This window comes from Nyctereutes procyonoides, unplaced genomic scaffold, assembly GCF_905146905.1.
Source record: "Nyctereutes procyonoides isolate TBG_1078 unplaced genomic scaffold, NYPRO_anot_genome, whole genome shotgun sequence".
Lineage (NCBI taxonomy): Eukaryota > Metazoa > Chordata > Mammalia > Carnivora > Canidae > Nyctereutes > Nyctereutes procyonoides.
In genome coordinates this window covers 114819127-114834974 of record NW_026575125.1, presented here as the reverse complement: position 1 = coordinate 114834974, position 15848 = coordinate 114819127, and the positions used below count along the sequence as shown (strand labels likewise).

Below are 15848 nucleotides of genomic sequence, written 5' to 3'. Positions count from 1 at the left end.
CGGAAAGGCAGATTATTTCAATCAAGAGGAGGATGTCGCTGACAATGGTAAGCAATGTTTCTTCAAAGTTCATGGCAGCAGTGCACTTTTAAATTTTGTAGTGACTGTCAAGATCTAATTTTCAAGGTATGGTTGCCACAAGAGCAACCTGGAATTTTAACCCAGTAGGAAAGGTCAAGACAGATCGCAGGTCCCCTTCAATCTCAGAGTAAGAGAGCACCCCGAAAAAGTATGAAGATAAAGGGCCATCCTAACCCCAAACTGCAGGTTCTAAGATAGCGAGGCTATAATATGTATGTGATTTTGGGGGGGGAAGTTTTCAAATTTTTCCACAAATGCTCAAACTATAACAAAACTGAAGAGATGGTACCTTGGGTGTGAGGAAGTGGGAAAATGCACTCACTCTCACCAACGAGGTGAAATGTCCAGAAATGTGCTGGGCACAGCTAGTGTAACCAGGGGAGGAGTGGCAACATAGTGATTGATTTTAAGTCAACTGTTCTGTCAGCCCTGGGCATCAATCCTTTGATTCAAACCACATCGATGAGACACTTTCAATAAGTAATGACAGATATTAGCAACCTAATATTGATATTAGTACTCAACCTGGACTCAAGAAGCTTGGGACTGAGTCTTGCAACACTACATGCTGTGTAAGCCTGGGCACCTCACTCAAGCCCCCTGAGTATGACTTGCCTGATTTCTACCGTGGGCAGAGAAGTAAGGCAAATAACCGCCTGTGATTCCATTCGTGAGCTCGTCTGACAGCAGCACAATTCACAAGGAACCTGAGTAATATTGAGTCTCCATTTTATAACATGATGCAGCAAAGGCTTGGGGAAGCATCAAGTGACATCATGAAGTCACATGGCAAGGAGTGAGAGGGCTGGGATCTGAGCCGCTCCATCTCCTGCCACCCAGGATTGAGGCAAGACCAAATGTAACAATTAAGTGCAGGAACAGCAAGTTTCATGGGCCTAGAAAGCATTATTATTATCAGCAGTGTTATTTGCCTTCGTATTTAACAATTAATGATTGTTCAATTGAAATGTGCTACTGGTGTGGCAGGTATAAGAAACAGAAGTCTGAGTTCTGTAATCTGAGAATCCTAGAGTGAAATTCCAGCTCTGTCACTAATTAGATCTGTGATCCTGGCCAAGTCATCCACCTGCTAAGAGGAAATCTCCTTCTCTTCAAATCTCCTACACAGGCACTGTAGGATGGAGGGTGGTGTGGTGGCTGAAGCAGAGAAGGGGCACAGGCAAAGGATGCTAGGCAGGCCAGGTCCCCAGAGTTGGCTCTAACAGCAGTCATGTGGACATGGCTATTTGGGGTGAGAACTTTGTGAGGACAAGCCTGGGAGTGGTGGCGATGCCACATGGAAGGTGCCTAGAAGTGGTGGCTAGAACTACCCAAGCACATTGTTCACATGCAGTTTCTATGCTTCCTTTCTTGCTGTACTACAGGATACACAAAACTGATTTTGGAGAAACCTAGAGTAGCTTTTTCTTTTTTATTTTAAAGATATTTATTTATTTATTTATTTATTTATTTATTTATTTGAGAAAAAATGAGAGAGAGAGAAAGAGAGAGACAGAACAAGCAGAAGGAGCAGCGGAGGGAGAGGGAGCAGCAGGCTCCCCACTGAGCAGAGAGCCTGACATGGGGCTCTATCCCAGGACTCCAGGATCATGACCTGAGCCAAAGGCAGACACTTAACCAACTGAGCCACCCAGGTGCCCCTAGAATAATCTTTTTAAGTTCCACCTATCCTAGACCATGTGTAGATATTATGAGTATGAGGGACTTTTTGAGGATTTCTCTCTTGAAAATCTAGAAATACTTCATGTTATTACAATATTGAGATATTAGCCCAGGATTTTTAGAAGTAGGCAACCTGTGCAGAATTGGGGTTAGTCCTGAAACTGGGCACAGAGGTGGCACAACTGTAGGCTGGCATCTGGGTAAATCATTACCTTCCATCCCCCCTGCTTCCCAGATCCCCTTTCCCCTGAGCTAAGGACCAGGCAATGTATTAGGAGCTGCACTGGTGGATACTGGGTGCCAAGATCCCAGGGGATAGCAAAGAAAAGACACTGTGTTCATTTGGATTTGCAAGGCGTGCTGTCCCTCTGTCCCTCTGGCCCCATCTTGGCAGCATATTTGGAGATGTCGATTGAATAGCTTTGAGACCTTCTCCTGTCTGGGTCCTCATTACTGATGTGGATGGATGAACCACAAAGAAAGGCATTTGTCAGATTTTTCAACTGATAGTGCAGCTGGAATTGTGCAAGCATCTGCAGTATTCTACTAACACCGTTCCCCACTCGTCAGTAAAATGGAAGGGCTTTTAGCAGCCCCGGAACGGTGTCAAGAGCAGACCCTTTAAACACAACGCTCCCGATAACGTAACTGTGGCAAAGGATCTGGCCATTTGTGAAATGCTTGATAGGATGGAAACGGGAAAGAAGAAGGAACAGTTTAGAAGCAAAGTGGATATTCTTTCTCAGCCTCAGCTGGGTTGGTTTGCTTCTTTTTAATTCCTAGGAATAATCCAGGGGCTTGTCTACACTGCTGCTGCAGTTTCTTCACTTGGAAGATTTGTCGGCACTCTGGATGATGTGCTCCAGCCCTGCAGCCATCTGGGGACTCTGGGGACAAGACAGCATGTCCTAATGGGGATGCAGAACTCTTGCCTTCCCATCCCAGCTCCCTCATCCCTGGTTGGGGGACGTCAGGCAAGTATCTTCCCCGAGCCCGGCCTGGTTTCCTTTCACCTGTGGCTGTCTATCAGTATTGCTGTGACATCACGTGAGACTAATGCATTGTGTGGGCACCTTTATGATAATGAAACACAGGGGCCCTTGGGTGGTACAGCTGCTTAAGCGCCCAACTCTTGATTTGGGCTCAGGTCATGATCTCCGGGTTGTGGGATCCAGCTCTGTGTCAGGCTCCGCACTCAGCTGGGAGTCTGCTTGGGGATCCTCTTTCTCTCTCTCTCTCTTTGAACTCATGCACTTTTTCTCTCTCTCTCTCAAATAAATAAATAAATATTAAAAAATCCTTTAAAAAATAATCACAGTGCACAGGAAAGTAGCCCTGGTCGTAGTGTTTTACAATCAGTAACTGAAAAAAAAGAGCGTGCACATGTGTGCGTGCATCTCATTAGACTGGACACCATTAGAGGGACCTGACACTGTAATACAGAGCATGTGGTGCACGTGTGTGCGTGTGTGTGTGTGTGTGATCACATTACATTCAATTATACAACTGGAATTATTTTCACTTTGGTGCCTTGCTTACGAACTTCAGTGCCTTCTGCCAGCCTTACTTCCTTCACTCCCAGTTACTGTTCAAAACGTCTAGGAGAACTTGAGACTAAGCCATTGGTTGATCACACTGGGAATACTTTTTAAACATTATTCTACTATGAGAACATAAAGAAATGTCTCAATTATCAACCAAGCTGGTAAGTATGCAGGGCAATGGCTGAACCTCTCATAGAAACAGACCCAAACATCACTTGTCATCTGTTTGCTCTAAGATGGCAAAATGGAGATTTCTGGAGAGGGATGCTGTTCCTACCACAGGTCATAGGAATCAGCCTCATGGGGATTTGACATGGTGGTATGGGTCCCTGAGAGGCACAGACCCTTCTGCCCCTCTGTAGGGAGCATCCTACAGGCACGATGACACAGTTGGGCTCTAGGTCCTGAGCTGAGGACAGATCCATGCTCGTCTATACTGTATCCATGTCCACAGGTGCAGTATATGAAAGACTTCTCAATGACGGTATTACGATCTAATGCTTTCCCTGATCTAAACCAAACTGAGAGTGACCATTCTGGCCTGCAATTGTGGTCAGTCCACTTGGGCCTAATGCCTGGGCAAGATCACAACCGGTTGGAAGTTAGTAGGGCCATCTGCAAAGTTTCCATGGGGTGGCTTTAGTGTAGGTGAAGGCATGTGGTCTGAAGCCTGTCACGTTATTGTAGCTTTTTTGGGCAACTCACACAATGCCTCCGACTTTCGGGTTCTGCCTCTGTGGAATATAATGAGGTGACTCCCACATGCTTGTTCTAAAGGGACAAAGTGCGTGGCGCATAGTAGGCACTCGGCCAATATAGTTTAGTTGAGGTATTGGTGTTGCCGTTGGGAGCGTAAACTCCACTGACCTGGGAGCTCGTTGAGGGAAGGATGTGTGAATTTACCACAACGCTTCGCCCAGAGCTTTGCACACTAGGGGCTTCATGCATTTTTGTGGGATGGAATTAAAGCCTGAATGGATGAATAAATACGGATGCAAATCAGTTGGAAAGAAAAGAGATACTCAACTTTTCCCTGTGAGAAAGAGAGGGCGACTCTGGCTTCTAATTCCAGATTCTCACAATCCACCAGAAACAGACGAATCTTGGGTACCCGAACAACACTAAGATCAAATCTGATTTTTCCAGATTGATGCTAGCTGAGCAAAAACATCCGGGTTTTGAGCTTCTATCAGGAAAGTGGAAACCCACCCCTCCCACTGAAGGAGCCTCACTTTTTAGTCTCGGCGCCTGTCAAGCACCAGTAGCTTCAGTGCTTCTTGATGCGAACATTCCAAATGCCAATATTGCTTGTTGTCACATTAGCCAATATACAATCCTCAAAATAAAATCCTCTTGATGTCTGATTACTCTTCTTAAGGACCTCATGCTGATTCATTTCAAACTGTGAATTACCTTTAATTCACAGCCTGAACAGGCTGCCAAATTTTGTTTTCTCTGCTCCCAGGTGGCTGTCCCTGATGTGGTGGAGAACATCCAAAAAAATATTAAGTCCTTAGGAAAAGTTGGCAAGTGCTGAGATGCAGGGCATACAAGACAGGTTCAAAGCAAGAGTTGGCATACGTCTCGGAGTAAACACTGGAATGGCTGTAACTTGTGAAGGCCGTTGAAATTACTGGTTTATCAGGAGAGTTGAGTTGGACTCTCGTAAGCCTCACACTCCTCAACAGCATTTCCAAATTCTGAGTGCCAAATCACGGATTCTGATTAAGAATTCATCTGATTAAATAAATCACAGCCTCTTTCCTCCTGCCCCATTGCACAGTGGCTTTGCTACCAAAATTGTATCTAAAAAGTAGACCAAACATCTACTTAGGGAAGAGTATATGAAATTGCTAGAGATGTGGGCCACCAGTTGCTCCATAATAAGCCCTGGCAGTTCTCGAATCTCAAATCAGATTCTCAAAAGAAACATTTTTGAAGAGAAAAATTTAGATAGGATGGTCAGGGTTGTAACGAATGCGAGGGGTTTTTTTTTGGGGGGGGGTGTAAAAATACCCTCAGAATTCACTGGAGAAATAATGTAGTGCTCACTATTGGTCATAATAAACTGGAAAACATTCTAATAATCTTTCTGTTCTCTGTGGTAAGGAAGTCTTCCTAACACATAGAGAAGAGTTCAGAAATAATGCTTTGTTTAAAGCAATGTGGACCGGGTTTGGGTATAATTCATTGTGGGACTTCTTCCCACTAACTTCAGCTGTACAAGTCTTCCACGTTCAAAATGCCAACTGGGGCGTTCCAAATCCCCGAACTCATGAGAGCCCACACACAAGGGCACAGTGGTGGGAGGAAGAGGCCTGCATTCAGGCTTTCCTGCCAAGGAGCAGTGTGACTCACTCGGCCCTCCTGCATACTCAGAGCCAAGATGTCCATTCCAGACAAGCTTGCATGGTCAGTTTGTCTTCACACTGTACTGTGCATGCTTCATGAGGAGGGAGTTTATTGTAGCTTTGCTTTTCTCAACTGTAAAATGGAAATAATTTGGAGCCCCTCCAGGATGGAGGGGTGATGTGTGTAAAAGCACTGGCATGGGGCCTGGTATACGTGCTCATAAGGGCCCGAGACCTCTGCTATTCCTGTGATAGTATCATCTTTCCCTCCTAACTGGTGCTACCGTCAAGGATCTGTTTGCGTGGCATGTGTGTCCATCACCCACAGGTGAAGTGAGGCTAGCTACTACTAGTCTGTCTCTGAACAGCCTTTCATCATTTTTCTGGGACCACGGCTGGGATGTTTTCAAACCTGTAGCTAATACCGGAAGTGTAAGAACTGGTCATATGGCAAGGAAAGAACAGCATTATGGCTACATCTGCCTTCATATTGGGCTTTTATGGAAACCAGCCAGGCGTTCGAGACAGCATGGCTTAAAACACAGGAGCTGCTTGATTAAAAGGGGGTCTGGATGGTTTCCAACTGGACAGAGTCCAGATGCTAACAACCAAGTATAACAAAGGCACTGGATATTTGGAGCTTCCATCTTCTCAATAGTACTCACAAAATTAGCTGACGTCAAGGACTGCTACATGAATACCCTTGAGTACATGGATGCTGTCTGAAAATGCTTCTCAGGGCAACTGAATACATCTTACCTGTTCCTATTTAGGATGGCTCATCAAAGACCAACAAGGTCATGTATTTTTGTAAAGCCACTGTACTGACAAGGAATTGACAAGATGTTATAAACAAGATGAAGCAATCCAACTCGACAAAGAAAATCCAAGTTCTTTGGGTTTGGTATCAGTTTTGTCCTCCATCAGTCCTTAATGGCTTCATTAACAGTGTACATTCAATCCCTGAATCTTGTAATGGAAATAAATGGATCTCCCAGAGGCAGAACGGACCTGATATTATTGCAAGAATATACAACCCTAGAGCCCTGAAAAATACAACTGGACCTTCAGATGCCCATGGCCCACCCTCTTTTGGGAGAGGGACCTCTTTTGGAATGAGGCTAGAAGCTCCACTGGATTTAGAAGCCCTGGATGAGGCCTGTTTCAAGACTCATAGAGGTGGAGGCAAACAAAAACTGGGCCTTCTATCCCCTAGAATTTACCAAGGGTTAAAAGTAAAGGCACTTTTATGTTGTTAAGTCTAATTACTAAAGAGTATAGCTTTTTTTTTTTAGAGCATAACCGTTTACATTTGAATTCTGACAAGTGTTTGTGTGTGTACCTTTATGTGCATAGGTACAGCTCATTAATTTGCTTAATTTCTCCCAGGGGACTCTACCTGTATATTTTGAAATAAAGTTCCCCCCGGATTTACACTTGTGTCCTCTGAATCCCAGGTCAGTCCTTTCCTAACACCATAACCACCATGGAACAGAGATGCGAACTCAGGTCTTGGAAGTCCCCCAGTCTAATGCTCTGGTGTCATGAGCAGTGAGAGTTCTAGACAGAGCAGGTAGGATGTCACCTCAAGGATGGACATCCTATAAAAAGCACTGTAGGTCAGTGAAATCTACTGAGTGAGGAGAGACCCCGGCCTCCAAAAGCCAGACTTCTGGGGTCAGCCCAGAGGGAGCAGCAGCTCTCAAGAACACAGGGGAAGCCTGGCTGGTTCCCAGTTTGGATTGGGACACACTTGGACCAGTGTTTTTGAACCTGCTGCCCATGCGTGCAGTCCTTACAAACAATCCAGGCCCAAAAGGAAGATCTGTATTTCATCAACTGGGGAAGAGAAGTCAAGATGAGAAAAACTAATAAAGCATCTCAGTAATTAAGGGATTCTGCTTGCAAGACTCCTCTCTCTCACTGCAGTACGTGGCAGGAGCACATCCCGGGCATTTGCTAGCCTTGGGAAGGTGTCTCTCCTGCAGCAGGGCCAACTTTAGGGTTGTTTCCCACCAAACCTGAGCCACCAGCAGTCTGTCTACACACAGAATGTTCTTAGTTGCCTGGAGATTACCCTGCCACATGGAAAATCCTAGAAGCTGGCTTGAAAAGCACACTGTAGTAAAATAGGAAATAATGATAGTAATGGCTAAGTGGATAATCATTTGGAAGCTAAAAACAATTACTGTAACTCTATCTGTCCTGTATTAAACTGACACCCTACCATAAAGAAGGGAACTTATTCTAGCTGATGTCTGATGGCCAATGCCTGGTCTGCAGATCCAGCAGCTAAAAAGAAAGCGGCTCATTCATAAAATGGACTCAGTGTCTTCTAGTTTTATCGACGCTTCCTATAGAGAACCTTAGTCCTACTGAATTACGCAACATACTCCCTGTGCTATGAAGTGCTGTTTTCTGGAAATGCAGCCTCTAACTATAAATCACAATTGACGAGTTTATTTCTGTTAGTTACAAACTACTGAAATATGGAATTTTATGGTCTATATGGAAATCAGCATATTTCACAGCAGGAGCCTAATACTCTTGCTTTAGGAGTAAGATCATTTTACAGTGGGAAAAATATTTTTATAGTTTTTCATGTTTGGAAACCTGTGTTGACTTTCTAAATGCTCAAGCATGTGCATGTGTGTGTGTGTGAATTTTACTGACATTTTAATGGGAGGAGGGCTAGGTATTAGAATAAGATCTATTGTTTACTAGAATAACAAGGGAAAGGGCAATTCAAGATGCAATGAATGGAAAAGCTGAAATGAACACTATCAAAGACGATTTTGGTTTCCACATTTCCACATAATTTGGTCCTTAATTCAGGGTTATGGTTTTATTTCCCCCCCCCTTCCTTATTTTTTGCTCACCTCTTTGAATGAGAGTTCTTGGTTGCTGAAATTGAACTTTGAATTAGAAGGCACAGATCTGGCCAGAAAACCAAATAAGAGGACTGACAATGGGGCCAGGGCTCTAGGGGCTCTGCTGTTCAACAGAACCAGGACAGTGGAAATGCCACTGACTTTCTCCGAGCCATGGTCTATTTGGGAGTCATTCCCAGTTGTTTTATGCAATTATTCGTGATCTTCCAAAAGGTGAGCAATTCACTTCAAGTGTGCCATTAGACCACTTGAATGTCATAAATTATTTCATTTTGAAAATTTTCAAGTATGTGACTATTACTCATATAAAAAAGTCGACTTTCATTTTCTATTATTAGGAAGGAAAGAAGTTGTGAGAGAAATACTCCCTTGATACGTTCTTGGACAAATGGATATTACAAAATCTACAGTAGTTAATCTGAGGAAATTGGTTTCTCCATACCCTTCCTTCAGTTAGCATTAATAACAAATGAAGCCAGTGCTGAGAGAATTGCAGGATCCTGGCTTCTGAACTTCAACCCAGCATCATGTAAGGTCTTATTCCATATCTTTCTGGCTGTCCTTGTTTATCTTTAATATACAGTCACCAGATGACCTGCAAACAGCAAGGTCTCGGGCTGACTGGCCATAACAATCCACTCAACACTTCATGTCCAACCATGGCTGCTGAGATGTGTCCTTCCTCCATCCTAGTCAGGGGTGTCTGAATATTGTGTATAATGAGGCTGAAGTTACATAATGTTCAGACTAACTAGTCAAGAATCACAATTGTTTTCATATTCCAGGTATTATTAATGTAGCCTGTATTTACATCACTAGAGAGTCTAATGGTGACCTCATTCATTTTTACTGCTACTCGCTTATTGTGGGAAATCTCATTTTCTTCTCTAACCAAACTCCACATTATTATAAGCCAAGGTTCCTATTTTCACGGAGCAGGAGAACAAGATCCACTCAGCAGCCAGGCACTGTTTCCTTGCCAAATGCCCCCAAAGAAGCCTGCTTTGGAAACCCAAATACTCACAACTCAAGCAATACTGACTTTGTAGAAGCTCTGCTGGTTGGGTCACTCCACTCTGAAAAGAAAGGGCACACATGATTACTACCCATGTTTTCTACTGTCCAATGATCACTCTGAATGAAATTCATCTTTAAACGTGTAGCATGTTTGAAGCATGCATATACACATAGATAGATAGATGATAGATAGATAGATAGATAGATAGATAGATAGATAGATGATAGAAAGAACAGCATCCTATCATAAGTCACAGATGAAAAAGTAAAGGAACCAATTGGATGTATCACAATCTGAATTTTTGCCACTGTCAATTCACATTTTCACAACATCAGGTAGGAAAGAGAAAAAAGTGGGGGAGGAGATGACATGAATGTTTGGATGAAGGAGAATGTTTTAAAAACACCTACTTTGTAAGGTGAATCCAGGGGTCAGGTGTTGGGATTCCTATAAGGAAGAACACACAATACAGATATTAGTTAAATGCTACACAGGGAACAAAAGGTGTATCTGTTATTGTTGAAGACAGAACTTGCCTAATGTTTGCCAAAAAGGAAACTGCTATTAGCAATTCCATCAAGTAAAGCTTCTGTTCATAGCTCTATTGAAGGATAAACATTTGCCAGTCAAACCTGCTGCAACATGACCATAACTGCCATTCCACACTGATGAAATGTGTGCAGCATGGGAATAAATGACCCACACGTGTGAAATTCAAGTGTTTAATTTCTCACTTAGCTAGGCAATGATGTCTCTAAGGAAGGAAAGGGGCCCCAGTTCAAACTAACAAACGATCCTGGTTTTGGTAGAAGTGTAAACAAGATCCTAATTAATAGATTTGCTCCATCGTTCCCTTTTATAGTAGCAACTCCAATTTTCTACCTTCACTGTGACACATATGTGATAGATGGATCTCATTTTCACAAGAGAAGTGTTCTTAAAACTTCATTACAAATTTGGTGAAGTATAGGAAGTCATTTGAAATATACAAGTGGAGCATATTATTTAAAGGGATGTAGATTGGTTTTGAAAGTCACCCTGCACATGGCTCATTCACTGTTTTTGAGAAACACAGATTTCTACACATTGGACTTTCTGGAAGCATGGCAAACCTGTGTGGCTCCTGACCAAACCTGCAGGCAGAGGCCTTGTGACAGTGGACAGGGTATGCAGACAGAAGAGAAGATACTGACTGCAAGACAAGGGCTTCGAAAGGGAGACCATGAATTCAAGTAAAACAAGAATTTAGTTATGTCAACTACTGATGTAAGTAATCTACTCTTGAAGCCTAATTTTGCCACCCTATGGAAGAAAAGAGAGAATCACAGTATCCTTTGTCTTTAAGAGAAGTAATCTAGAACCATTACACTGCGTTTTAATGGAAAGTGGATTTTTCGATCTGTTTAGCATGATTCTGCTGCCTAAGAGACTTCACTTCCAGCAAGGTCATCACTCCAGAAGATGACCATAAACTCCACAAGAGATGGAAAAGGCCTCTCAACTAAAGAGCTATGACAAAGCCCATGCAGTTTGCTGCTCAAAGGCTCCTCTACCTTCACTTGATAGAGAATTGACTTTTGACGAAAAACTCTAACAAGCTTGGCCATTTGCTTCCCACTCCTTAGCAAATCATAGATGGCGAGGAAGGGGAGAACAATCCTAGAGGTACAGCTGCTGGGAACACCAAGCCATGAAAACGCATAGCACAGGGGGCCAAAGAAAATGACACACAAAGTCAGAACTTACAAAGCACAGGAGTCTATGGCCATTGAATATAGAAGCAAGTATTCCTATCCATCTTAATAGCTCCTGAGGGCATAATTACAGCATAGTCCAATAACTGGTGTTCATCATAATGTCTAAGTTATCAAGAAAGACTAAAGCATATTTGGTATAATTGTTTTAAGAAGTGGGAAAATATTAATTACATCCCAAAATGATGTGTATAACAGGATTCCTATGGAAGGATGGGCCTTTGGTTATCCAAGAATTTCAATCATCCAGAACACCTCATTTCCCGGAATGCCAAATAAATGAGGGGTTAGCCATGTGTATGTCTTTCAATACATCCAATATTTCCACCTGTTTAATTTTTATAAGGGATTTCATTACAATTGTATGGGGCAAGATTGGGCTTCTATACCATTAGGAAACAAATGACAAGTTCCAAAGTCAAATAAACCAAATACTTGGTTAGAGAGTGACATGTGCAGCAAGTACTGGTCCCAGAAAGCTAGACTGAAGTTTTAACCTTCAGCCAAGTATTCTGGATGTTAGACCCAAACAGTCAGTTGTTCAAGGAATTAGGGCAGTGATTCATAAAATGAATTTGAGGATTGCATTATTTACTGAATTTGAGTCACTGGAGTTACGTATTCTTGATACTTTTTTTTTTTAAAGTAGGCTCCACGCCGAACTCGGGGCTTGAATTCACAATCCTGAAATCAAGAGTCAAACGCTCTATCGACTAAGCCACCCAGGAGCCCCTTGATACTGTTTTTAATGTTAAGCTAGATAAGACTTTTTAAAACTAGAATTCCAAACAAATGAAACACCTTTGGATATTACCCAAGTTACCGTAGAAACACACCCAACTCCGATGGGAAAGAGCCTGGTTGTGGGAAAAATCTGAATTGTTCATGCAATAATTGTTGATGCCCATAATACAAATTTTTAAAAAAAGAAAAGCCTGACTTTGATCTGTGTGTTTCTTTCATGGACATGTCATATAGGTAATTTTAGTAATAGAATATAATGATGTCAAATTGTTTTCACAAATTCATGTGAGAATATTTTCCATAATAACTTTGATGATAATCCCACAATCAGACACTCCCACAGGATCTAGACTCTAGAGCAGGAATTGGCAAACTTTTCCCATAAAGGGCCAGATACGAAATATTTTAAGCCTTGGGGGGGCATACAGTCTCTGTCATAACTACTCAACTTTGCCGCTGTAGTGTGATAACAGCCATAGCTAATACGTTAAATGAACCAGTGTGGCTGGATTCCAAGAAAGCTTGAGTTATAGATGCTGAAATTTGAATTTCATATCACTCATGTTATTTCGTATCATTCACAGTAACTCATAATGCTCATAACTATTCACATTCTTTTTCTCTTGAACACCCTGACCATTTAAAAATCTAACAGCCCATGGGCTGTAGTTTGCCAGCCTCTGTCTGGAGTTTGATTACCTCCATGGAGCCTTCACTGAACTTCCCTTGAGGACACTATTAGCTCCACTCCTGCTTAGCAAGGAGTACTCCCTTCCTTGTGAGGTTTTCCATGCTCTATGAGAAAACATGGCATTTTCAGTTTGGGATGGATAAGTAAACTTCACTAAGTTGGGAATTTTCAACCGTGTCTGTTTTTGTAAGTTTGTAGAATTACTATTTGACCTGAAAAATCCACTGGGATTATATGGTACACACAGACACGCGTGGAGCACGTGCATGCATGCACACACACACACACGCGCACACAGATAGTGCAGAAGGGGAAACGAGACTCAGGAGAACTTGAGCAGGACCACCTAGCTAGCAATTGGCAAGGCCAGGATTCAAGCAGCCAGGTCTGTAGCTCCCAAGGCAATGAAGATGGCACCCTTTAGGCCGCTCAAGCTCTATCATGAATGTATGAAATGGATGCTTCTTGAGAGGGTGGGGTCACCTGGTTCTGGTGCAAGCCCTGAGGAAGGAGGGATCACCCAGGTACGTGTATTTACTGTACACAGCCACATTTTGGAAAATGGAATTTGAACTGAGGCAACTGTAAATCTGTGTGATAAACACATCGCCACAACACCTGAGTCTAAAGGGCTGGTCTCCTGATTTTTTTAGCTGGGGGATTTGGAGCACATTACCTTACTCTGTGCCTCGGTTTCCTCCTCTGTGAATTTTGGAGAGTCGAAATACCAATCTCTGGGTTGCAATGAGGATTGAATTATTTACTAGGTATTATGTGCTTAGAATGAGGTGAAGCACGTTGCAGCCTTGTGTTGTTGATGTCATTACTGTTATTGAAAATGTACCTCTCTTTTAAACCAACATTTTGGCAGGAACCAAGTGAAACAAAAGAGTGGGTGTGTATCCATCCTGGTTTCACCATTTTATCCTAGTCACCTCTACCTTTATCATGTGGTGATGGGAGTACAGATAATTAGCAGAAAATGCAAATCGTGCCTGATTCCAAATTGTGCACTAACTACAAAAGCCCATTTAAACAACTGGTTCTATTGTATACACTTGTAAATGTCAAAATTGCAACTTGCGCAAATTATCTCCAAAATTGGAGAACACAGCTGAAAACACTGCAATTGCTGTACCAGTGTTGGATTCAACGCCTGAAACGGCTGGTTTGATCCCTTGGCTGGGATGCTAGGGAGAGGACACCAAGCCCAGAGCGGCCTAAGGAGGGACGGACAGGGGGCATATGGAAAGGAATGACACACACATTGGATATTGGACAGAGAGGGTTGTTGCTCTTACTCCTGACCCCTTTCAAAGGTAGAAGGGGATAATTAAACACAGTTTAGGCCAATGTTATTGCTCAACTCATGACCCTAAATGCTGAAGGATGACTGGGTTTCTCCTTCTGCAAATAGTCTAAACTCCTTGCTGGCACTCAAGGTTTTTTACAGAGATGCACTTATTTGCCTGGGGTCTGTATTTCTCTCTACTTCCCATCACTCAAACTGTGAACCAGCCACTCGAGACCACACCGGTATGGATCATGCCATGATCCCTCATCTCATCGTGCCTTTACCCATCCTTTTCCTCTGCGTGGAGTGTTCTTCTCTTAGGCCATTCTCCACCTGTCAAAGCTGTAAGCATCCTACAAATGCTGCCACCTCTCTGAGCACTTCTTCAACACCCAGGGACTGCTAGATACTTCTCTGAACCTTTCATTCTCTACAAAGACACTTTCTACACTGTTTTGTCAATTAGCTGATAACAAGTAGAGGGTTTTTTTCATCTCTAACTTTAAGTCTGTTGTATGACCTCAGAAAATGATTTCTGAATAAATGAATGGATGGATGAATGGATGGTTAATTGGATGGAAGGGAGGAAGGGAGAAAGACACTTTTTTTAATGTGTGTTATTACAATAGCCATGGTTATTTAGGCATTTGAAAAACTGATGGTGAGAAACACTTCTTACTGGGAGCAGGTGAGGAAAAAAAAACACTGGACGATAGAAGTGTAGAAGTTCTATCAGTGTGATGTGATGGCGTGTAAAGATCTGTGTGCTTGTGAGCAAGGACTGGAAGGTGATATACAAAATTGAAAATCGACCTATTGGAGTGAAGAGTATAGTTTTTTTAATTAAAAATTATTGAAAATTGTTGTTACATCACCTAGTTGGGCTTCTTAAGGGATCTCACTCTTCTGATTCATCAATTCTGGGCACAGTGACTTAGACAGGGGCAGTGCTCTAGGTAGTACAATACACATGCCAGTGTCTGTGTGTATATATGATCTTAAAGCCTCTTCTTCAGTAAAAATGAGATTTACGTTAACATCCCAAGGGGCAAGAGGAAGTCTAGACTTTTTTAAAGATTGTATGTACTTATTTATTTTAGAGAGAGAGCATGAGCGGGGAGAAGGGTGGGGTGGGGGAGAGAGAGGGAGAAAGAATCTCAAGCAGATTCCACACTGAGCATGGAGTTCAATGCAGGGCTCGATCTCACAACCCTGAGATCAGGACCTGAGCCGAAACCAACAGTCGGATGCTTAACCGACTGCACCACCCAGACGCCCCAAGGAAGTCTAGATTTTATGGCACTAGAACACCAAGGCCATTTTTATTTTTAAGACTCCAACTGGAAGACTGATACATCTGAAACAAGATAAAGGAAAATGGAGGAAGGAAGAGAATTGACCTGTCCTGGGGTAGAAAGTGTGTTCTTCTCAGAGTTTCCAGAAGTATGCATGGCAGTGAGAGGAGCAGGCCAGGAATGGGTCATCTCCTGGTAAAGAAAAACAAAGCAACTTTATTTTGGGGTACTCCAAAAAACCAAACACTTCCTTGGCACTACATATAGCAGGACTCCTTATAAATACTTACTTAGGTGGTTTAATTATTTTCAGAGGAACTTAAATTCATCAGCTCCATCCCCCTGCCTCTGTCCTGGTGCTTGAAGCCTATCTATGGCACAAAGGATCACCCAACATCCACTTGCACGCTGCCAGTGACAGGAGCTAGCTCCCTAATGCTTGAAGCAGCCTGTCCCATGTTGAGACAACCTGATCACACTATTCCTACTGATGGTGAACTAA

At 42.7% G+C, this 15848-nt stretch overlaps 1 protein-coding gene across 1 annotated transcript in view; it reads right to left on the bottom strand.

The window, feature by feature from the left end:
• Positions 1 to 15848, bottom strand: part of AFF2 (ALF transcription elongation factor 2) — a 316910-nt gene that overhangs the window by 139102 nt on the left and 161960 nt on the right. The window contains exons 6-8 of the mRNA XM_055338134.1: positions 15452 to 15538; positions 9979 to 10015; positions 9593 to 9626 (exon numbers count right to left, since the gene is read on the bottom strand). Of these exons, the coding sequence (XP_055194109.1) occupies positions 9593 to 9626; positions 9979 to 10015; positions 15452 to 15538 (158 nt within the window). The remainder of the gene's footprint in view (positions 1 to 9592; positions 9627 to 9978; positions 10016 to 15451; positions 15539 to 15848) is intronic.